This window comes from Passer montanus, unplaced genomic scaffold (genome assembly GCF_014805655.1).
Source record: "Passer montanus isolate IOZ18808 unplaced genomic scaffold, ASM1480565v1 scaffold94, whole genome shotgun sequence".
NCBI lineage: Eukaryota > Metazoa > Chordata > Aves > Passeriformes > Passeridae > Passer > Passer montanus.
Window position 1 is genome coordinate 2,167,025 of NW_024374812.1, and position 24,561 is coordinate 2,191,585.

The 24,561-nt window shown below is 40.9% G+C and overlaps 1 protein-coding gene and 1 long non-coding RNA gene across 3 annotated transcripts in view; one reads left to right on the plus strand and one right to left on the minus strand.

Moving 5' to 3' along the window:
• CLIC5 (chloride intracellular channel 5) overlaps positions 1–20,734 on the minus strand; it is a 60,020-nt gene extending 39,286 nt beyond the window's left edge. Inside the window, exon 1 of one of the 2 annotated variants that reach the window (XM_039696036.1) lies at positions 20,411–20,734. In XM_039696036.1, the coding sequence (XP_039551970.1) occupies positions 20,411–20,473 (63 nt within the window). In that variant the 5' untranslated portion in view covers positions 20,474–20,734. Of the gene's footprint in view, positions 1–13,048; positions 13,172–20,410 lie in introns of those variants that run through there. The other variant, XM_039696037.1, reaches the window with a different exon arrangement.
• Positions 20,735–20,814: 80 nt separating this feature from the next.
• Positions 20,815–22,883, plus strand: LOC120496011. The gene is made up of 3 exons (XR_005626197.1): positions 20,815–21,077; positions 21,852–21,910; positions 22,536–22,883. It is a non-coding gene; the product is annotated as an uncharacterized LOC120496011 (long non-coding RNA).
• Positions 22,884–24,561: the final 1,678 nt, after the last annotated feature.

The window sequence follows — 24,561 nt, forward strand, 5'->3', positions numbered from 1 at the left end:
GAGACAATTTGGAGGCAGCTGACTTCTCACAAGTATCAACTCTCTACACTTGGCAAATCATGCCACAAGCAACCCAAAATGAAAAGCTGATTTTAATAGCCTCAGTAAGAGGAAAGTATCACTAACTGTGAGTTTCTTGAGCAACTACACAAAAAATTCAGAGTGCTTAAAAATAAAATCTCCATTGGAGATTTGGAAGAATATTCTTTGAGGAGCTCACTTGGAATGTGACAAATACCTGATGGAGATTCATGAAAGCTTTGGCCATATCACCTTGGGGAATACACCTGGAGTTGTGGTCTTTGGCCAGCCCCCAAGGACAGGAAAGGTGCTGGGACCACACAAAGCTCAGAGGTCACAACATGCAGCTCAGCAGGACTCACAGGGCTCTTGGCTGCCCAGCAGCCCACCCAGCAGACAAAATTTCCTTTTAAAATTACTATTGCAGTTTCTCTCCTCACACAAAACCCACCACAGCCTCTGTTCAGTAATGCTGTGAATGTTTTAAAATGAGGTTTTTAGACTTTGGCAATTTTTCGGTTATGAAGAATTTCAAGATTTTGCTCTAAATTGCGCTTTCTCATCATAACTCTTGTTTTTTAGACCTAGCACAATTTAGAGCAAAATCTTGAAATTCTTCATAACCAAAAATTGCCTCTCTCATCATAATTCTTGATAGCAGATTAGACACAAAGTTCCTGTGTTTCAGAACACAGTGGACTGAAGATTACAGGTGTTTAATTCTTGGCTTGAGGGACAAGGAACAATCATCCTTTACACTTCTTCCTGAGCCTTTTCCAATTTAATAAAGCAATTGTGCTCCCACGATTCACCGCTTTCTCATCATAACTCTTGATAGCAGATCAGACACAAAGCTCCTATGTTTCAGAACACAGTGGATTGAAAATACAGGTGTTTCATTCTTGGCTTGAGGGACAAGCAACAATCATCCTTTACACTTCTTTCTGAGCCTTTTCCAATTTAATAAAGCAATTGTGCTCCCACGATTCACCAGGACCCTGGAACAGGATCCTGGGTACCCACATCAGCCAGTGGATGCAACCTCAGAAAACAGCTTTTAAAAGCTTTGCTTTTTGGGGACTCATCAACAATTCACTGTGAGAGAGACATCACAGGAACAAGAAAATAACTCTAGAAATGTCAGATATATAAGTTTAACATATAGAAAGATGTCAGAACAAATGAGTAACAGTAACTCACAAGTGAATGTGGAAATCTAAAGTTGATAAGAAAAGACAATATGGACATATCAGGAACAAATAACATGAAATAACCCAAGTAAATTTTGTTCTCTGCCAGGTTTCCCAGCACTTTGGGTAGGAAAGAAGAAGCAGGTACATAGAGCTGACCTCTGTAAGGCTTATGGCATCAGATCCAGACCACATTTTCATTAACAAAATAGGGAAACTAGACCTGTATGAAACCTCTGCAAAGTGCTTGTACAAGTAGTGGAAAAAATACTTATGGAGCAGCAATAACCGAGTTTTCTGTTAGCACATAAACACATAACAAATAGAGGTACCATAAAGGTCTGTGACAAGATGAGTCATACTTAATGTTTCCATTAGCAAAATGGAGGAAGGAACAGAGAGAACCTTACAAAATTTCCTGCCAACAACAAGCACAGAGAGGTTACTGGGATTTCCCAGGAGAGAAGCAGACTCAAAGTGATGCTAAGAAGTTGGAACAAAGTGGCTGAAATCACTTAAATGAAATTCAGCAAAATAAACTTCAAGGTGTAAGATGTGAGAAAAACAAAATGTGATGTACAAAATGCAGGATGGGGAATAGCTGGTGAGGGAAAAGTGAAGGAGGTTTTACGTAAATCACAATGTGAATCATCAGTCTGTGCCTCTACAGGAAACAGCAACAAGTTAATGAGATGTACACATGTTGCTCTACTACAACATAACAGTCTCCTCAAGCATGCATAAGAATGCTTCACAAAGAGGATGATGATCCATTGTTGTTCATGCCCACAGAGGATGGGATTAAGTATTTTGCTCAATTTGCAACAATAAAGATTTAGGAGGGGAAAAAATGAGTGTAATTATAGGCCTAACGAAACACAAAGCAGGCTTTCTAAGGAGATTGTGTAATCTGCATCTAGTGGAGGCTTTGAAGAAACCAAAAGAAGCTGGTAAAACTGGTCTTGATTTATTTCATCCTGCTGCAGAGCATAGAGGGGGAACAGAATGTTTTTAAAATCCTTTTTAACAGTATATATTAGTGACTTTGACAATAAAGCTGCTCCTGCTGCAGGTGCTGGATGCTTGGTGGCACAGACTTTTGCCTCCCTCTGACCTGCACAGGATGAAATCTGGCCCCAGTGAAGTCAATGGCAAATTTGCCCGTGACTTTGACAGTACCAGAATTTCACTCAGAGGTTTCATGGCCAGAGGGAACAATTATCATAATCTTTCCTGACCTTTTGCATCATACAAATATAGATTTTGCTCAGCCTGTAGCCAACATCTTGTGGCTGAACTATAACATATGTTTTGGAAGGGTTTTTGGGAGAGGCACAGGCCACACATAGAGTGGTAGTAAAATCCCCTCTAGCGTTGCCTGCTTGCATTGCAGGGAGCAGCTCCTGCTCCCGAGGAAGTCAACGTCCCTTTTCTGGGTTTTCCAAAAGGTACCTGACTTGTCACATCAGTTATACATGGTGCAATCTTTTTTTTCTTATCTATCAGTTGCATTTATGCACGTGGGTTCAAGCACTGGAAGGAACCCTAGTGACAGGATTTGGGGAGTCAGGACACAGCAGTATTTAGAAAACTCTCACGATTTTAGTAAAATTCAATAGAGATGCTGGTTTTTGTTGTTTTGGATACAATGGAGTATCTCATGGGAAGAAGTAAGGGCTTTGAACAAGAAAGTCATAAAGCCATTTTTTTTAAGGCAAACAGAATTATAGTGGTTTGGGTTGGAAGGGACCTTAAAGATCATCTATTTCCAACCCCTCTGCCATGGACAGGGACACTTTCCACCAGACCAGGTTGCTCCAAGCCCCATCCACCCCAGCCTTGGACACTTCCAGGGATGGGGCAGCCAATCCAAAAGGTACCTGACTTGTCACATCAGTTATACGTGCAATCTTTTTTTTCTTATCTATCAGTTGCATTTATGCACGTGGGTTCAAGCACTGGAAGGAACCCTAGTGACAGGATTTGGGGAGTCAGGACACAGCAGTATTTAGAAAACTCTCACGATTTTAGTAAAATTCAATAGAGATGCTGGTTTTTGTTGTTTTGGATACAATGGAGTATCTCATGGGAAGAAGTAAGGGCTTTGAACAAGAAAGTCACAAATCCATTTTTTTTAAGTCAAACAAACTTATAATCATAGTGGTTTGGGTTGGAAGGGACCTTAAAGATCATCTATTTCCAACCCCTCTGCCATGGACAGGGACACTTTCCACCAGATCAGGCTGCTCCAAGCCCCATCCACCCCAGCCTTGGACACTTCCAGGGATGGGAAAGCCAAGCTTGTCTGGGCAATCTGTGCTCGGGCCTCACCACCCTCACTGGGAAGAGTTTCTTCCTAATATCCAATCTAGACCTGTTTCCTTTCAGTTTGATGCCATTTCCCCTTGTCCTGTTACTGCAGGGTCTTGTAAATATTTTCTCTCCATCTTTCTCATTGTCTCCCTTTAGGTACTGGAAGGATCTTGTCCTGCAAGATTTTGACACCAGTGCCTGTTCAGCTCTGCATACCCATAACGCAGCTCCTTCATTTTGGAAGCTTAAGCCTGCAGGATCTCATTAGGATTTTTTGCTTTAGGTGTCACATCCATTAATGGGTTATATTCCAATGGAGTAGGTGGTGGATGCCCCATCCCTGGAAACGTTCAAGGTCAGGCTGGACAAGGCTCTCAGCAAACTGATCTAGTTAAAGATGCTCCTGATTACTGGAGGAGAATCAAACTCTATGACCTTTAAAATGTCCCTTCCAACTCAAAATATTCTATGATTCAGTGATAATGTACCTTATTTAATTCCATTACCGTCAGTATTCACACAAAATATTCCCACTACATTTTCCACTGACTTCAGTGAAAGCAGAGTCATACTTTGGATTCACTAGTTTCTTCCTAATAAATGATTAAAACCACATGTGCCCTGAAGGAAGAATTTGTGAATAACTCTTATCTAGCTATTCACAAAGCACCAATTTTAATACTTTCAGATAGTGATGATTCTATATCCTGAGAGCTAATTATATACCCAAAAAAAAAAAATCATTTCCCCCTGAGGAAGCCGCAGAAAATAAAATGAGAGATAGATCAGTGCCAACAGGTGTCATAGGCAATGCAAATTCTAGCCAAATGATTCCTGTTTCTAGGGGAGATCAGGTGCAAATCAGGTGTTTCTCCAAAACAAGATCTGTGCAGAGTTCCCATTACAGCACCAGAATCCTGCATGCATTTTTTCTTGTAAGAATTAAACCTGCCACATCTGGAATTTGGATGTCTGTTAAAAATCTCTGAGCCAGGGGTATTAATCTGGCCACACAGCATATCCTGCAAATGTTGGTGAATAGCAGCCAAATTTCCATGCCTCTAAGCAGCATATCAAACTAACAAATAATAACAGCAGCCAGGTGCTGAAAGTCAACGCTGAACCTGAAATAAGATCCAGGGCTGAATTATTTATTGAAATTCCATTACTTTATTTGCAGTCTTAGGAAAGAGAGTCACTTGCAGGCACTGCAAATAAAGGTCTGGATGGTGGCTGTTGCTGATAAGGGCATTTACCATATCAGCTGATCCCATAAAGTGTCCTGAGGGTCTCGTTTTTTACCTTATTAACATCATAAAAATACTGAATGGGTTAAAAGAGCAATTTGCAGCCCTCAGGAGGTGTCCCAGAGTGGGCAGAACTGGGCCTTCCTCTCTCCTTTTTCATCTCCAAAGTTCACAGCCCTGCAGAGAGCAGGGGCAGCTCCATCCCAAGATGTGATGGGTGTTTCTGACTTCCACTGAAGGCAGATCAAACTGTGCTGCAAAGCACCAGCAAACCACAGGCCCAAAGCAGTCTTTGGTTTGATGTTTGCATGACGTGTGGCTTCCAAGCACAACCCAAAATCACTCCAATAAACTAATTGTCAATACAATATAACTGGTATTTGGACCAAGCCTTAATGCCCTGAGAATTAAAATGCCTTATAAATAAATTGTCTGGTTTCCAGCTACTCACAGAGAAATAATTACTGAGTTTAGTATTGAGGAGATTTTTTTTACTTTTCATCTTTTGTTCCTTGCTGTATTCATTCATCTGATCATCTACACAGACATGCAGTCACATTTAGCCATTAGAGGGGTGTTGCACCACAAGAGTCTTTTCTGATGCCACTCCCTCTGAATATTTTCTTAAACAAGAAACAGAGAACAAGTCCTGAGTTTATAAGTGAAAATACCTGCAGTGAAAGCAAGAGTCTAAGACATACACACAAACAGCAAGTAAATGTTCCTTGGTACCCACCTAAAAGCAAAACAATTTGTGTGTTCAATATCAAATGATGGAGAAAATAAGCAGGGTGCTTTCCAAAAGCTACTGAGAAATTTTGAATAACACTATGTACTAGTAAAAGTAGAATTTAGAAATATTTTTTTGCACTATGGACTTCTAAATTTAATGTATGATAAATATTGCAAATAGAAAAGAACAGATCAAAGAGAGAAATGTGGAACACATTTCTTGTTTGCTCAGTATCCCAGTACAAGATGATTTCTTAAATTCCTTTACCTGTACTGTTTGGGCCAGTTTGAAATGCTTTAAAAAGAAATGGTTTTGATCATTTTCTCAAGACAAATTTTTACCTGAAGCTTAGAGTGAATTTCCTCTGATTTCATTTTATCCTCTTACACAGCATGAAAAACAAAAGCAACCAAACCCAAACCCAAGGCTTAATTAAGTTTAATTCAATACTATTAATCAAAATAATCAATTGCACTTTCCTTAGCATCTCTTCACTTCTTACTGTCCTTTTGTTTCTGGGATCTTTGCTGATGTTGTTAATTCCAAATATAATTTTTTTTTTATTTTTATCACTCCTAAGTCCCTCGTGCCCCAAGTGGAGCACCCTCCAAAAGGACCAGCAGTGACTCCAGCATGGCTGTACAGCAGAACTCTTCTCCAGCCTGTTCTGTCCTCCCACAGCTTTCTCAGAAGCAGTCAGAAGAGTTCTTCCCAAAGTATCTCTTGCTTGCACTCTTCCCCCCACAAGAAAATAATAACTTTGTTGATTTTACTCCATTTCATTTCATGCCACTCACCTTTCAGCCACATTCCCCATTCCCTGGCTTCACCACTGATTTGGTGACAGCAGCCCTGAGATCTGTCCCCACCTCCCATCCCTTTCTCTGGCTCTCCACTCTGCTTCTCTGCCATTGTCACCCAGCTGCTTTATTCAAATTAAACAAATCCTTTGTGATATGGTGGAAATGGAGTGTGACACAAGGGTCATGCTCTCTAAATCTCCTCATCCATTTATTGTTAAGTTCACAAGAAGGTGCCACCTTCTCTGGAGACAATCCAGGTTAATCAGGTAATTGAGAAACCAGGATTTGGCAAGAGAATTTCTGAACATTTTCTATATATTTGTGCACAGCTGGGCCTAATTCCCTCAAATACCTGAATAAGATCTGAAAAATAAGCTATTTTTTTTTAAATCTTTACTTACAATTCTCTCTAAAATGGAGATTTTTTTTTTCCCTCCCCCTATTATTGTAAAATGTCAAGCACACCCGGGTGGTCTTCAAAAAATAACAAGAGAAATCCTATAATTTCACACTTCCAGTGAAAAGCTAAACATCTGTTAGTGCAAAATCTCTCTTTCTGGCAGAATGGCACAAGGTGATTAGTACTAATGCTGCACTCACTTTCAAAGATTCTGGATATGGCTTAAAATAAATGTTAAATAAATATTCAAATAGTTTTTAATAAGTTAAAAAATTAATAGTCCTTGGTGCCCAAAGTGAAAGAGATGTCATGGGACTAATTATAACTTTATGAAGATTATAATATTTATATAACTTTATAAAAAAATATATAACTTTCTATAAAAGTTATATAACCTCTCCAAAGTTCCCATCTTGGCCACATCCTTCCCCACCTCTTCAAGGTTGGACCTGAGGAGCTGTCCACAGTCAGCATTTCTAAGAAACATTATTATTGTTGAATCATCTGTTTTGAGATAAACTCTGAATCATGAGGCCATCGAGCAGAGATTCTGCTCAGTAAGAGAACAAGGTGTTCCCCCAAGCACAGGTCAGAGGGCTGCTGGCGCCAACGAGCCAGGATGGGCAGGGAATACTCCCCACCCTGAAACAAGTCTTCCCTCACCCACATTCACCTGCCTTTAGCAGAGACTGAACAGCAAGAAGACTTACAGAGTGTTTAGAGAAACATGTAATGGAAGATTTGCAAATATGGAATTGAAGTATGTAATAGAAGATTACACTCGTGCACCCCGAGGAGCAACTTGTGGCTCCCTCTTGGACCAGGCTGAGGACAGAGGGCTTAATGCAGAGGAAATATCATTTTTGAACCTCAAGCAAGACCCAGTCCTAGGACTGGATCTAGAGCTTAATTGTGAGACTCGGAGATATTGTTGTAAAAAAAGAAAACAAAAACAAAAATTCAAATTTAGCTCATTTCGGTACAAGAAAGAAAATAGAGTTCCTTGTCAAACTGCATGGATGAATTAACACTTAGAATGAAAAGTCAATTAATGAACCAAATTCTAATTGAAGACTGAAAATAGACTTAATAATGAAGGGCATTGTTGCGCTGAATCCTCTTGGCATGTCCTGGGCATTTAAAAGAACTAGGCACAGAAAAACAACTAAAACTGCCATTCCGAGAGAACCTAGAACCTGCAAGAATATTCCATGATTCAATCCCTCTTCATTCAGGAAGAGCTTTTTAAAAAAATACAGTAAATAAAATAAACAAGCAAAACAGGTCTCCAGTTGCACACTGAATCAGCAGCAATGGCTCGTCACAAAAGACAGGGCAATGAAAGAAAATAATTTCCCCCCATGATATGCATTTGCATCTGTTTGAAGTTGCCCATTCAGCAGCTAAAAGCAAAAGGAAAGCAGTAACACAACGTGCCTGTTGACCCACACAAATTGAGTCACAATCTAGAAAAACACCAGCAACAATAGCAATGATCCATCGGGGCTGGTTTCTCTGATTTCCACTTGTTTGGGACAATACACAGGTACAGACAAGCAGCAGCAGGCAGAACAACAGCTACATGCCCTGGATGTCAAGGTTCAGGGGGTTTATTTGGGTGTTAGAATGTCATGAAGAGGACAAGTTGGCAATCCATAGAGAGAAGCACCAGCTCAACCTGAAAATTAATTCAGTATTTTGTCAGGAGTTAATCCACCATGATTGGGTAGCTTTTACAGTCACTCAGTAAAGGGAAAAGAGGGGAAATTTTATCTGGACATGCTACTGGACTACACAGATATGAAAATGGGTGTTGGGGCAAACGTTTCATAGGGAATGAAGCCAAGGCACAGAGCTGTGGAATGACTTAGACAATGACAGGCAGAAAGGGAATTCCACTCTTGCATCTCCCAGTTTAGCTCTTCCTCGTCTCATCTTCAAGGTCTGACCTGTACTGGCACAGCAATCATCAGCTCAGCCTTTGGAGGCCCTTTCAAAGTCTGGCCCTTTCGTAACCAGGTTTGATAGGCAGGTAAGATAAGCAATCCCATATTTACCCAGCACCTGAACTAATCACATTCCATTATCACACCCAGGACACGTAAGCAGCCTCTCAGCATCATTTCTGTCAGACTAACCTCAACCAAATTAGTGCTGCCATTCAGAGACACAGAAAGCAAAGATTCCTTCTGTGCTTCAACCAAGCTCTGTTCTGTTTTGTCAAAACCTCCTTCATAGTAATGCCCAGCTGGTTTGCAGACTTTCTGGTGTGTTTATTCCTTTCTTGTCCCTTGCTATGTGTGCTTCACTACAGCATATCTAGTCTTGGTCTGAAGCACAGGCAGACAGGGCACGACTTCTTTGGTGATTCATTCCAATAGGTAATCACCTTTACAATTACTATTAAGCCTACTCCTACTCTGACTACATTTGACCTCAACTATTAATGTGTTGCACAGAGAAGATGTGAATTCCCCATCCCTGGAAGGGATCAAGGCCAGGTTGGATGGGGCTTGGAGCAACCTGGTCTAGTGGAAGGTGTCCCTGTCCATGGCAAAGGGACTAGAAATAGACAGTCTGTAAGTCCATCCCAACTCAAACCATTCTGTGATTCTCTGTCTTCTTATACCTCTTACCACTGTATTAAAAAGACCCTGCAGATATATTTAATATTGCAGTCAAGTGATGTTTGCTCTTTTAATTAAAGGAGAAAGGCTGCCTTCAGGATGGCAATCTTAAGCAATTTTTAAGCCTTAAAAATATTCTTTTCTACTTCTCTTACAATGTCCTAACACACACAAACACTGTGTGTTATTTAAAATAGCTGGTCAAAAGATAATCTAAACATTGACCCCACCCTACTAATAGCAGTGGCAAAAAGAGAAAGTAAAAATGCATAGCTGTGATTAGTATGATTTGTGTGTTTATTATTGGGCTATTTACTGTGAATTACTGAGCCTGAGTGGCACAGGAACACTGAATCAGTCATGCTAAGTGCTGAACAAAACACAAAGGACACAAGAGCTATTGACTAAAGGACAGAGCACAGGACCAAGGTGAAGTTCTTGCTGGCCCTCCTTGCACAAGGCAATGACTTCTCAGCTTCTGCACCTGTAAAGTACTGACCATGACTGTACAATGCTTTGGAAATGCTATAAAAAGGCATCTCTATTTATTTTTTACCTCAGGGAATGGATTTTGCAAAGAGAGTCATGTTCAGAGGTGGCTGCCAAAGCACAGACCAGCCTGCACAGCCTCCTTAGCAGAACTGGGATCTAAGGATGCTGAATTACCATCAGCATCTAGGAAGTTTGGAGAATTTCTAGTATCACCCTGTGTTTTACTACCAAGAATTAAAAAAAAAAAAAAAAAAACTCACAAAAAAATTGATCTTCTGAACATTTAAAACTGATGCTAAACAGTCTTTTCTGAATACAGACACTTGCTGAACTCAGCTGTCAGATTTCTGAGATGGAGCACACAAGGATTAGCTCCTCATACTTAGAACTCCACTGGGAGTCTGCAGCAGCAGTTTCTTTAGAGGTGATGATCCCTTCTCCAAGAAGTAAAGCATTACACTTATGTCCTTATCTACAGCAGAAGTTATAAAAATACTATGTCTGCTTTAGCATCTTCTTGGTTAAGAGAAACAGTAACTAAAGCCATACGTAAATCAAGCAAATTTCCTCTGTGCATGAAACCCATTCCCAGAATCATGAACAGGTTTTAATACCTGAGATACTGGTGAACAGTGACCTGAGTCAGATGTTTTTCTCAGACCAGAAGAAACAAAAAAACAGTCTCTTTAGAGTTGATGAGCCCTTCTCCAAGAAGTAAAACATTACACTTATGTCCTTATCTGCAGCAGAAGTTATAAAAAATACTATGTCTGCTTTAGCATCTTCTTGGTTAAGAGAAACAGTAACTAAAGCCATACGTAAATCAAGCAAATTTCCTCTGTGCATGAAACCCATTCCCAGAATCATGAACAGGTTTTAATACCTGAGATACTGGTGAACAGTGACCTGAGTCAGATGTTTTTCTCAGACCAGAAGAAACAAAAAAATTGCTCAGAGAAGTTGTGGATGCTTCATTCCTGAAAGTATTAAAGGTTAGGCTGGATGAGGCTCTGAGCAAGCTGGTATTGTAGAAGGTGTACTTGCCCGTGGCAGGGGAGTGGGAATTACATGATCATTAAGGTCCCTTTCAACTCAAACCATTCTATGTTTCTATGAAATGCAAGAGAAGCAACAGAAATAGTTAAGAAATTGCTTCTTTACAGCAGGATTTATATAATAAAGGAGAGGAGGGGGAACTTTCTACTCCCATATAATATCCTTGCAAGTTTTATAGAATGTAAAGTAAATGAAAATCAGTTTCAGCCTCGAATATTAGGCCTTGAGCATTTTAATTATCTTTTGCAGCAAGCACATACAGGTGAATGCCATGGGCTGCTGTCATCTGCACTCCACACCAAATTAGCATCTATCAAGATGAGGATTTAGAAGAACAAATTGTCACTATCTGAGCACTTTTATCTTCCTTAATAGAATGTCCTTTATACCAGATTAGCTATAGCAGGGGCAGTTTCAACTCCTGCTGTCCTACAGAGGCATTAATACAACACAGCCCTCCTGAAATGCATTTCAATTAGTGCTTTATTTCAGTTGTATGAAGGGTTGCCAAAAATACATAAAATGGAGCTATTTTAATGTCTTTTGGAAATCAGGTGCAAAAAATTGGAGAAGCCCTTGAGCTCCAGATATACAATACCTCTTAAGAAGTAACCAGGCTGCTTTGGGGACCAGCATGGAAATCATGGGAATTACAAGACTGGTAAAAATTTATGAGTCTGTTTGTGTGTGAGAACAAGCAGGAAAAGCAGAGAAGATGCAACAGATGTGCACAAAGCTGGCACCAGAGAAGGACTGGTATCAGCATTTTATCAAGGTGAGGAGAGCCTTGGGTGACTCAAGGAGGCAGAAAAGCACAAAAGTAAAGAAATCCTGTGAAGAATTTGGGTCAAAACCTGGAAATATTACTGAGCTTAACATGTAATATTCACATTGCAGGACCTTTTCACAGTTTGATTAGAAAAAATAATAAAAATCAGAGGGTTTGAATGATTGGAGTTCAGCTGTTGTTTTCTATTAAGATAATGTGTGGAAGTGCTCATTTGTTCATAGACTGGAAAGTAAAAAGAGAAAGCTTGATTTGGATTATGACAACACTGGGGCCATCTTAACTTGGCAAAGCTTTGCTGTGGTGGGTTAGAGAACTGCATCTCAGGGGCTTTGTGATCAAATCTCTTTTCTGAGCACATCTCCTCCTATGACACTGTACCCACGACATTTCTGGCTATCATTTGAGTCACTGAATCAAAGAAGTATATGTCCTAAATCATGGAAGATCAGTTCAACCAGTGAACACCACCATTAATAAAATATAGATACATACAGAAGAGTAAAATCATAAACACTTTAAAAAATAAGTCATTAAATTATTTTTGAGAGGGACAGAATAATATTCATTTACAAAGAATCTTTAAATTTAGGAGAATCAGAGAAAAAAATCCTATCAACTCATCATTCTACATTTATGTGTGTACTGGCAATCAAGTTATGTAACAAACAGCAATGACATGTTGTAAATGCAATCAGTTAGATTAAGTTCCACCCTTAGGTATTATTAGATAAAATTACTGGCTTTGGAACTGCAAAACACAGCTGGATACACTTTGAATTACTTCTGTTCCACTGTAATAATTTCCAAGTCTTAAGTTTAATATAAAAATCATGCCAGGAATACATGATGCTGATTAAATTCCTCAGATATACAAAAACCAGATTTTTTAAACTCATAGCTCCAGATGTACGTATATATATCCCTGCTACCCCATCTAGATGAATTTTACTGCATGTCAGCAACACAGAAGTGCAAAAAAATGGGGAGAACAAGGAACAATGAAGGAAAGGGAGAAGGAAATGGCCACATGAAATTTTACTGTGTCAAACAAATCACTTCAAGCTATTTACAAAGTACCTACTGTAGCACTTTAGGTACCAGCTCTCATTTCCTACATCATGTAAGATTTATAGACTGAATCCAGCACAAAACCAAACCCTTCCTTATCCCAACTGATTCTCCCTGACTTTAAGTCAACCTTATCTTAAAAAAAGTTTATCACTGAAACCTTCTATTATTCATGTACAAAACTAACACTTAAAGGCACAGCCCTTTAACATCTGCCTAACTCTGTTAAAAAGGAGTAATTTGAAAAATCTACCAGAGCTCCTAACTGAACAATGGAAACACTACTAACAAAATAATGTTTCTCTTACCTCTGCAGCACTGATGGGATTATTTTGCTCATATCTACCACATTTTGAAGAATTATGAGCCACACAAGAACTACATGATATTGTTACTGTGATGATCAATGTGCTCTCCTACACAATCCTTACACAGCCTTGCATTAAACCCTATTTGACACAGGCAGGTGGATTTGATCCCAACATTAAATCCTGGAACACAGGCAGACGCACTTCCTGCTGGCTCTCCTGGAAAAGCTCCCTGTGTATTTTTGGGATGTTATGTCAAACGATCCCGGTGACATTTGCTGTTCTGGATTAGCCTCAGCAGAGCCATGTATTGCCAACGAAAGTTTCCTGAGGACACTGGAGCTTCATGGTCATTGCTGAACCACGACCCAGCAACCTGTGAGCCTGACTGGAGGGGAGCTGCTAGAGAAGGAAAAAGAGCAACCTGCAGCTAAACGTAGAGCATCCAGGGCACACTGGTGGCTAATTCTAAGTACCAGCAATAATAATTAGGAGTATCACCAGTTCTTCATGGTTAAATTAAAACACAGTGTTTACCCAATTTGACTGTGTGGCTCAGAAAAGCCAGAAAAAAAGGAAGGAGCTAGCAAGTGGAGTTTAAACAAGATCTCAAATACACTTAGCCAGGCCTAATTCTGCTGCCACCGAAGTCAGCACTACAAAACTGACTTGCTTTTGTGGCCATGACCCAAGCTGAATGTTTCTGAATTCTTATTTATCCAAACAGATCCCATTTATAGAAAGTATGCATATTCAACAAAGCATTTAAATATGTTTCATTTTAATCAGATGTTTTGATCACAAGTACCATATATATCAATACCATCAAATTTAATAAAAAGCAAGTAGTCACAGCTGTTTGTAGAGGAAAACCCCTAAACCATGGCAGATCAGGGCATCATTCACCTTTAACCATAAACTAAGGATGAGACCATGAACTGAGGCAGGAGACACAGCTGGAAATCCCTTCTTAACTTGAGAACCAGTTTCCCAGGCAATCCTAACATTCCAGACTAGGTTCAAGGTGGCTGGGATAGTGAATATATGCCTGCCAAGTCACTTTATAAACTTGGCCTGCTGAAACAATTTACTGCCTGTCTCTAATATTCCCACCAACGAGGCCCTTGATGCAAAACAAAACCTCCAAATGCTCAGAGACAAAACAGACACACAGACACACAGACACACAGACGCTGGGTTGTATAACTCAGGCTAAAGCTTCTTTAATGTATTGTTTTTCTTCATCACAAGGAAAAACAAGCAACTTATAATTTTAAAACATTTGCTAGGTGGTTATGTGGCAATTTATTGAATTCTATTTTAAGATGCAATTTTAAAGCAAAATCAATTCTTGCCAAGACGGATGTTTTTCCTCTGACTATTTTTTAAATTATTTTATTGAAAATGCTTAATTTTAAAAAAAATAATCAGAGGAGCAATGGTCAGTCCAGATAGCATTTCCCTGATTTAAGCAGATCAAAAGTGGAGTTGTTACTGATTTGTCACTCTGATCACTCCTGATTTGACAAGATCTTAGCAGAACCACTACACTGAAATACTCAAGTCTCCCTGCAAGGAACTTTCAAAACTCAATTACAGATGTTTAAACAAACCTAGTAAAATTATTTTCCTCCCTGGTGTCCAGACAGGATCTGGTAGATCTTGTAAATTTTGTAACCTTAATATCAAAGCACAAGGCCAGGATGCTGGAGGAGGAGACTCAGGCTGCTGATTATGCACTGCCTCACCAAAAGCAGTTTGAAGAGACGCAAACCATGGTGCCCATCACCTGCTTGGCCGATCCAAAATGTAAATTTCAAGATACACAGTAAACCCTGTGCTCCCACCACTTCCAGGGTGACAGCTGAAAGGTGTCAGAGACTGCACACACTGTACACATTTGCTTTGTACGGTGGTTGTGGCTTTTCAAAATGTGAGAGGCTTGGCAACAAAAAAATGTTATGGTCAGTCTTGGAACACCAGACAGGTCGGACCAGATGTTTCAGTGTCATTATTCTTCCTTGTGCTTTTTTTATCTTTGTTATTTCCTTTTTATCTAGAAAGTTTAGCTAAACATAGGAATGATTTTGTATGAAAGCCAAGCTGAGCTCATAATACCCAGGAAATAGCCACACTTCTCAAGAAACAGAAATGAACTTAGAGCCCTCCAGGTCTGATTCTGATTTCTAATCATCAACAAAAAAAAACTTTTTGAGGGCAGTCTATGAATGAAATACACTGCAGAGTCTGTCTTGTTATAAAGTGTTAAAAGGTTCCTACCAAGTTATCCTTCCCTGATTGCAAAGCCAGTACTGGTTGTGATAACCCTGAAATTCTGAAACTGAAATCAGTTTTCTTATCAGCGTGGCTCTCTCATATTAAAACCACAAAAGCCTTAACAGTGGGGAATGATTTCTTGTAACAGGTGTAACACTTTTATTTATATCTTCCTTTAAGGCTATGTGACAACACTTCACCAGAATCCAAACCAAGTTTGGATTTGTGGTTTGAAATCACCTTTCAAGCAGAAAATACTTTTAAAAAATCTACAAAATGTACCCCAAATAAGCCAGAACAAAAAAAAAAAAAAAAAGAAACCAAACCAAAACAAAACCCCACCCAACTTGCTCCTCCCTGAGATAATTTCTGGGATAATTGTGTTCACAAGAAGGGCAGCAACACCTTCCTGAGAGCAGCAGCTCCTGGGGCTTTGGTGGAGCACCCTGCTGCTGATGACTGCTCTGTCCTGGCAGCCAGGCTCTCTGACTGACCCATTCACTCAGAACAGTAAGCTTGGTACAAAATTTTGCCATCACCTTTAGACACAATCCTAACAGGCCCAGTCAGCTGGAAGATGGGGACATGTTTAATGTCTGAAGTAGAGACTGTGGAAGTGCAAGGCCTCTGAGGTCTCTTTTGATTTCTACACTTGCAGCACCTTCACATTTTCCCTGGAAGGGTGCTCAGTGTGACTGTGGGTGAACACTGAGAAGTAAAGCCTTACACATTTTAAGCAAAAGCTCTTGCTCACCTAATCCTAGAATGGTTTGGGCTGCAAGGGACCTTAAAGGTCATGTCATTCCAACTCTCCTGCCAAGGGCAGGGACACCTTCTACAACACCAGGCTGCCCAGATCTCCAGCCAGCCTGGTCTTGAACACTGTCAGGGATTCACAACTCCAGGCAACCTGTCCCAGGACCTCACCATCCTTATATACAGAATTTCTTCCTAACATCTAATATAAACCTATAGCTTTATACATAAAGCTATAGGTTTATATATTAAAAAAACTATAGGTTTATATATACAGCTATAGGTTTAAATATAAACCTTTAGCTTAAAGCCATCCCCTTTTAACCTATTTGCCCTTGTGGAAGGTCTCTCTCTATCCCCTTTAGGTACTGGAAGGTTTTCTAAGGTTTCCCTGGAGCTTTCTCTTCTCCAAGCTGTTTTCACAGCAGAGGTGTTCCAGCCCTCTGATCCAATTGGTGCCCTCTTCTGACTCATTCCTGTGGGTTCACGTCTTCCTTCTGCTGAGGAGCCAGAGGTGGATGCAGCAGTGCAGATGGGTCTCTGAGGAGTGGAGTAGAGGGGCAGAATCACCTCCCTCGACCGACTGGTCCCCCTGATTTGGGTTCAGCCCAGGACACTGCTGAACATACCCATAATATAAATCCATCAGTGCCACAACAATGACTCCTTCTAGAAGTAGCTGCCTGCCAGTTTACCACACATTCTCCTACCACCACGATATCACCATCTTTTCACTATCAGAAATAGGGGTTAGGATATATCCTTACTATAGAGTGTTTCTAAAGCAGGAAGATTTTTTAAATAAAATGTACTTTGGTCCACTTGTGGATTTGTTTGCTTTCCAGACTGCATGCTGAGCAATGCAGTTCCCTTTGCATCATGTTTTGTTTTCCATGGGTACAATGTATCTCCCTTCAAATTAACTCTTCATATTAGGTACTACTCTAATCCTGAAAGGCAAGGAATGTACATCCAAACACCTGTTTCCATTGCAAACAGAAAGAAGCCACAAAGTCCTGTGGTCCTCCCTTATGGGTTTTAATTGTATTACTTCACGTAATAGGAGCACTATTTCAATTTTTCAAATCATTACGTGCATGCATACAGGTGCAAGATTGCCAGGAAAAGCTAAATATATCTTCCAGCAGGGTGTCATTGTCATTTGTACAGAAGCAATTTGCTTCTCCAGCACACAGAGGATTGAAATTAGCCTGAGGTACAACAAGCTGGGTTAAGCACAGAGCAAGCACTACCTCCTGACGTTCCCTTGCTGCCGCTGCCGGCGTCTCGCGACACCACGCATCAAACCCTTCTCTGTGCCAGCCTCCTCCAATTCCCTGTCAAACAAGTTTACAGGGGGAATTGCTGCTGCAGAGTTTCAGTGTTCAGCAAAGGCCTGCTCACACAAGCTGCACATCTGATCAAGGCAGCACCACCTCCCTGGCAGACCTCCCTGCTCCCACCATCGCTCTCCTCGTGTCCTGCCCCAGATTTGGGGGGGTGTTGCTCTCAAACACTTGTTCACAAAAAAATACCTCACAGATCCAGGCTGGGGCACCGTTAGAAAACAAGTGAAATCAATGGGGATGATAACAAATAGGTGTGATAACCACTTAACCTGTCCCTGCCACAGCAGCTCAGTGTCCTGGCGGTGCCCAGGCTGTGTGTGTGTGCTCAGGATCTCCCGAGCCAGCCTGCATTGGGTTACAGAGCAGCTCTTTTGGTTACACTCCCTGCTTGTCTGTCTGAGGCTCCTGCTCTCCTGGTTGACAAACAGCAAAGGGAAATAGAGCAATTGTGTAACACCTTTCTTTTTTTTAACCTGAGACAGAAAATGCTTTTAATGGGGACACGGTGGCTGGTGAAAAACAGCCCTTTCTGGTTTTTTTTGGGCTGGTGGAAGATACAGTTTCCACCAGGCCACATCTACTGCCCTACATTTTCGGATTTATTGTTGCTTTTCTGTGTTCCTTCAGGGATGCAGGACAGAACTCTTTTCCTTGGGTGAAGTATCATCTCTATAAAACTGAAATGAGGAATTGCTCATTGATCCCCACATTCCCTGCTGTTAGAACTTGCCTCAAGCGTGGTTCAGTATATTTACATTTGCCACTTGCCCCAGTATCTCACGGTCCTCCAGAAGTTACCACTTTTCTGTTCTTTCCTGCCTTAAAACAGGCAGAATAAGTCTCTTCTCCTTTGCAGAGTGTCTCCTGGATCAGCCTTCCTGTTTACCTCCCCTTACTAATATTCTATTCTTTGCAGTCACCCTCCAGAAAAGTTTGCACCTCTTCATGATTCTCTTATATTCTCCTATTTTTCAGCTTTCAGCTTGTCTCTCCTTTGGATGCTCTCTTTTTATTTTTGAACTTCTGAAGTGTATAATTTAATACTCTGGTCACATGCTTTACTATAGAAGCTTTTAAACTTTTAATTAAATTAATGGCACCTTTCCAAAACATCAAGAATTGCAATTTTTCAACCTAAATGGAAAGTCTCCAGGAAGATACCAATTAATTCTTCTGTTCCAGCTCTGAGTTTTATGTGAGTCTCTATGCAATTCTGTAATATGCATTATGCAGGAAGTCACATTACTAAAAATGTTCTTTCTGAAGTTATAAATCTTCAGGTGGTGGCATGGCTTGGTTTAATGCAGTGCTCATTTTCCCCACTATCTTATGGATCCGCAGCTTCACACAATGAATCTGGGCAATGACCTTCACTTTAACAGCTGATGCAGTCAAAGAACCACATATCACAAACATCCATGTCAGCCTCAGTGAAATAGTGCGAGCACTAAAACAAATCAGCAGCTACAGATTTCCATTCCAGCACACATCTGCCTGATGACAGAGTACCAAACAACATCACAAACCTATTTTTTAGCCCATAAACATCTCCATTAAACATAATTTGGTAGAAACAACTTGTAAGAGGTGAGGTGTCTGGTTGTATGCACTCATGCTGGTCCATTTTAGTACATTAAGTTCTCTGTAAAAAATATGTACTGGGCTCTTATGAACCTGAAATTCTTGTCAAATCTGTTTGCTATGGAAAAAGACCTCATTGCTGGCTCAGTCACAGCACCTGCACCTGAACTGACTGGTTTTGGAAGATGTGTGAAGAGGCTTTGTATACACATCATGGATGTGGCTGACATTTCAACTTACAGCCCAAAATATCCATCAGGGAGTACAAAGCAATTACCTACTCTCATCTTGACAGAAGGGAGGGGTTGGAATTTGCTTTCCTAATCATTCAGGGCTGTTTGCTAAGGGTCTGAGGTAACTCCCACATATTAATAATAATCCAATGGATTTACAGGAATGCATTAGGCTCAGAGAGACCAAACACCTGCAAGTGTTCCAGGCCAGACTGGACAAGATTTTAAGCAACCTGGTCTAGTGGAAGATGACCCTGCCTGTGTCAGGGGGATTGGAACAAGATGATCTTTGAGGTCCCTTCCAAAACAAGCCATTCCATGATTTTACATTTGCATAGGGGATCTCAGCCTCAATGTGTGTAGAGGCCTTAAAACACTCTGAACATCAAAAAATCTGAGCTCTTCACTGAGACAGAGTTTGCATGAAGTTTGCTATTAATAAGGTTGTATGTGTCACAGGTTTTAACCATGCCACTGATTTTAATGGTAAGGTTTTCACAGCCCAGGACCAACAGTCATATACAACTTGAAACATTCTGAAACCCTGCCACATAAAAGCTGTAGTAAATTTTCTATATTTTCATTAAATTGCTTTCTGCTCTCAGTTATCCGTCTATAAAATCAGTATGAGCTTCAGTCTGAGGAGACTGACAGTAAAAACTGATTAAGTTTTTACTAGTTTAAGAAAAAAAAAGGAAGTATTGCAGTAAATAATCAGAAGACTGACAGTTTATCTCAGTCCTTATTGTTTTATGGTCCATCAGCATTTCAGACCTGACAGCCTCTGCTGAGGAACCAAATCCTGGTACCCCACAGCTCTTCCCAAAAATGGAAAAGAAAGTCAGGATTCAGAGAACAAAACCTGAAGTCTACAGCCTCAAGTCTAAAGTTAGGACACAGTACATTGCAGGCAGCAGGCTAAGAATAACAGAACAAACTCACGAGGAGAGAATTAACAATAAAACACAGGAACTCTGCCTCTCCCTCCACAACATTACCTAATTCTAATGTCACGAAGAAGAAAGCAGAGTGAGTGTGTGTGCAGGAGATAACAGGCTGTCACAGCACCGCTTCAACCCAGCGCCAGAAAATTAAAGTTTGATTATTCGGCAGAAGCTGAGCCGATCTGAGAGTCACACCAGTGTCCAGTTCACAGCGCAACTTACCTTCACAAAGAGCTCGATTTCAGGGTCCTTCCCTTCCCCATTAGCAGCAACCGAGTCTGTCATTTTTCACCCCCAAGGCTACCAGCTGATCTCTTGATATTAAGTGGCAAAAGGAGGTTTCAACTGCACGGCGTGTGAGTTTCCCTTCCGAACCGCTCCCACAAAGCTGTTAAAACATCACTTGTAATGATAAAGCTCGAAAGCAGTGGAGTAAACAAGTTTGCAGGCAATTAAATTAATAATTAAGAAAGGCAGGCAGCAGAGGAGCAGTCCCTGTTACGGTAGTTCTTCAGAGCAACAAGTGCTGCTGTGCTCTGGTACAGGATCCTCATCTGTCAGAGCTGCAGCCCTCGCTGCCTGCCCAAAATAGCCCACAGCATAAAAAAACAGAGGGTGGGGTTAAACTCATAGGGGAGGAGACAAGCTCCTGGTACCTACGGCAGGATCAGTCTCTGAACAAATAATTCTGCTCTTCCCTGTTTTCAGCGTTTCTGTGGTTCCCTCCCTCATTCTACAGCTGGGAGCACCAGGGACAGGGAAGAAGGAAGTCCTGCAGCCGGGCCGGTTTCGTTGCTTTAAGCAGCAGTGATGTTTTTTCTGCTTTTCTGAAGGGTGTTTGTCCTGCCTCTAGCTGTTCAAAGTCCTAATATTGTTATTGCAGAGGAAGGTAAGAGAAAAAGAGCCAGTGCACTGCTGTTGGATCAGTCAAGGAATGGGAAGAAAAGCAGAGCTTTGCCTCAGCAACCCTCACCATGTGTGGGGTACAAAGTGGTACAGAAGCCAAAACTGGGTGAGGGAATCACCTGTGATGTGACCACTGCTGATGGAGCTCAGGAGCAGAGGAATGGGAATGTTTGGGTCCCATAACTATTTCTCAGCATGTCCTTGGTGTGCTGGGTGTAGAGGGGGGACAGAAGGGCAATGATTTGCTGGGTGGAGCGTGTGAGGTCAGTTCCAAGGGCCTCAGCCTGCTGCTGACATGCTGCTGTCATCCCTACTCCCCTTCCTTCACCCTGCATTCCTGGCGTGACTCAGAGGGCACCACACAGCAGCCCTGACATGAGGTGGCACCTATAGAAAGTCCTGACACAGCCAAAAGGCACGAAGGGAGGGAGTGTTGGCACAGGAGGGGACAGCAGGCAGAGGTGAAGGGGTCAATGGCACCTCCTCCTCATCCCCATCCCTGCCTGGAGGGACTTTGTGTCCTCCTGCCCTCGGGAAGTCTCTTCCTACACTTCTGCCCCTGATCCTGTCTCAGGACTGCCAAAGCTCTGGCTCACAGGTTGTTGGCAGCTCGAGCTGCCAGGCATGAGCAGTTTTACCTTCCCCTTCTGACACAGAGATGCCTTTTGGGGAGGGTTTTGACATGATCAAACACTCGCCTTTCCTGAAAGTGCTCTTAGCTGTGTGCCTCTGTGATGACCTCCAGTTCTCTCTGTAGGCATTTGACACAGCTCCAGAGCAGTCACAGCCAACACCTCCATGGCCATGGCATTTTGGGTAAGTTCTATGGGAATTTTCCCACAACAGCTGCCTCATGTGCACTACATGAAGGACTGAAATGGTTAACAAGTAAATCTCATTATGCTGTTGCAACTGTAATTACAACATAATCATCATTATAATTACTGTAAAAGTATGCTTATGGTTTTTAGATCTAATTAGCACTCATTCAAATTACTAGAAGGTTAACTATAAGAAAATTAAGTGTTATTACTCCTTTGATTTCAAATTTTTACATGTAATTTTTGGACTAGGCACATTAATTACCAAACATTTAGAGTACAATTATTCTTAAGCCTACCGGCAAGTTTCCAAGGACATGGGCTAGGTGTACTTACATGTGGCAGAAAGAATCATTGCATTGTAATTATATATTACAGTTATAAAAGTCTGCCAAAAACTTAAGAGTAATCACCGTATCTCTAAAACGCGTCCCTAAATAATGCATTATTAACTATACAATTATAAGCTTTTGGGATTTGCAGAAAAATTGTTTAGCTCTAGCACCTCGTGGCAACATAATTTCTCTTTAATAGAGGTTCTTGGTAACAATAGGAAATGGATCATCCTGACTGTTGACTGAGGTTACCTCAGTCTCACTGAAAACATTGTTTTGACATAGGCAAGTGGTTTGAACAAGTTATATCCCAGGACCATTGGCTCTGGAAGAGAAGATACTGCCAGCTGTGAGCACAGTAATAAGGTAATGCTGTTAATGCTAAACCAAAGGGTAGAAATAAAATCAGCTTTCCCAACATCAGCACTTACAAGTTGTGATGCATTACAAATTGTGACCTATTTAGATGTCTATTTTAGAATGAAGAAATATGTCCTAGAAGTGTCTAATTTTTTCCACTGAGCCCAGGGTAATGAGATAAACATGTAAAGGTCAGACAAATCCTGCAGTAATTTTTAAGTAGAAGAAAGTTATGGCTTTAGAGCCTGATCCCTGTGCCTGTACCATCCCTCACTCCAGAAGTTGTGTGTGCCTTGCACTTCTGAAAGTCAAACTCTAGATGTAGCAATTTCAGTAGACACCCAACGTGTTAAAACATTCAAATCCTTCCCTCCCAGTTACTGTCTGGGCTTAGTGGTGTGTTATAATTAGTAATTAGTTTGCAGATGAAGATTATTGTGCTGAGGCTCAGCAAAGCTGAAGGGAAACTTTGCAATACAAAGGGAGCAAAGGTGCCCTGCAGCCATTTCCATCCTAACCCAGATATAAACTGTGCAGGGACAGGCCAGATCCCACCTGGCTCAGGGTGTTCTAGGCAGTGCTGCCACTGGAAGGTGCCTTCCCCATTTGCTTCCACCTCACCCCCTGCCCCAGGACCTGATATGGGGTGCTCAGAGGCTGCAGAAGTTGAGGAGTAAATACCACACATCTGGTGTTCCAGCTGTGCTTTGAGGTATCCATGGAAAGAATAAGCCAGCCCACCTCAAAAAAACCCCCTCTGCTTTACAAAAACACCCCCCATGGAATCCCTAGAAGAGACCAAACATAACAGACAACATAACTTGTTCATAATGCTGATTTTTTGAAAAAGAGATTCTGGAAGCTGAATTTAGGATAAACATTGCACAAGGCAGTGAGTAGGAGGAAATATATATATATATATATATATGCACTGCTTTAGAAATCTATTCATGCATTTACTGCTTTTCTGTCATATAAAACTGACTTATCACTTACATCTGGGTGGAACCTTTCTGACTATAATGGTTTTTAGTGTCTACACAGCTCTTTTGTGTATTATGAAATCAGCTCTTTCTTCAGCCAAATTAAGGGTAAGGTACTGATAAATAATTAGTACACTCTCATTTTACTGCAAAGAATGAGTCACTTAGTTTGGCCTATCATTTTCTCACAAGTCAGAAGTAGCAGAGGCTTTGAGTTACACACAAGAACATTAGACACTGAATTATGAACTCCTCATAAGCCAAGTCATTATAGTTTGAGGTTTATGAGATATAGAAATGAATATGAGCACATCATCCCATTAATAAAAGAAAAGGATGGCTTCAGAAAAGGAACAGTCACATCCCTACGTAAGACTCTATTGTAGGTGAACCCTGGTGCACTATCAGCTTTCACAGGCCTGATCCAAGCTTCACTTCCAGCAAAGATTTGTCCTGAGGGGGTGAAGCAGAGGCCAAGCATCCAGAATGTAACTCTATCAGTTCTCCAGCACACTGCTACGTTACCAAGAAGGATCAGAGCACAAAGCACATCCATCCCCCAGTGCTTCCATCCAGCTCCTTCCATCAGAGCAGGTATTGCAAGTTTTGTATGACACAGACAACATTTTTCATTGTGATGAAAAGATGTAAAAGCTCGGTGCAGCTGTAGTAAATGCTGTAAATGGTATTCAAGGCTATGATTTTACCAGGAAATTATTTAACTACTTAGTTGTCAAAAACCCCACACCTAAGCAGCAGTCAGGGTAGTTTGAATAGGTTATGGAAACATCTCTTCCAGAGAGAGTTCTGAATTACTGACAATTTCCAACTGCATTTACTGGATGCTAGTAGTTTTGATATGCAACACACGTAAAAAGTTAACAACTGCAAGGAATCAATCCTGTATTTTTATTTTTCTTTTGAGTTACAATCTGTTACTATCAATTTCTTGTCTGAATTTCAGAAAA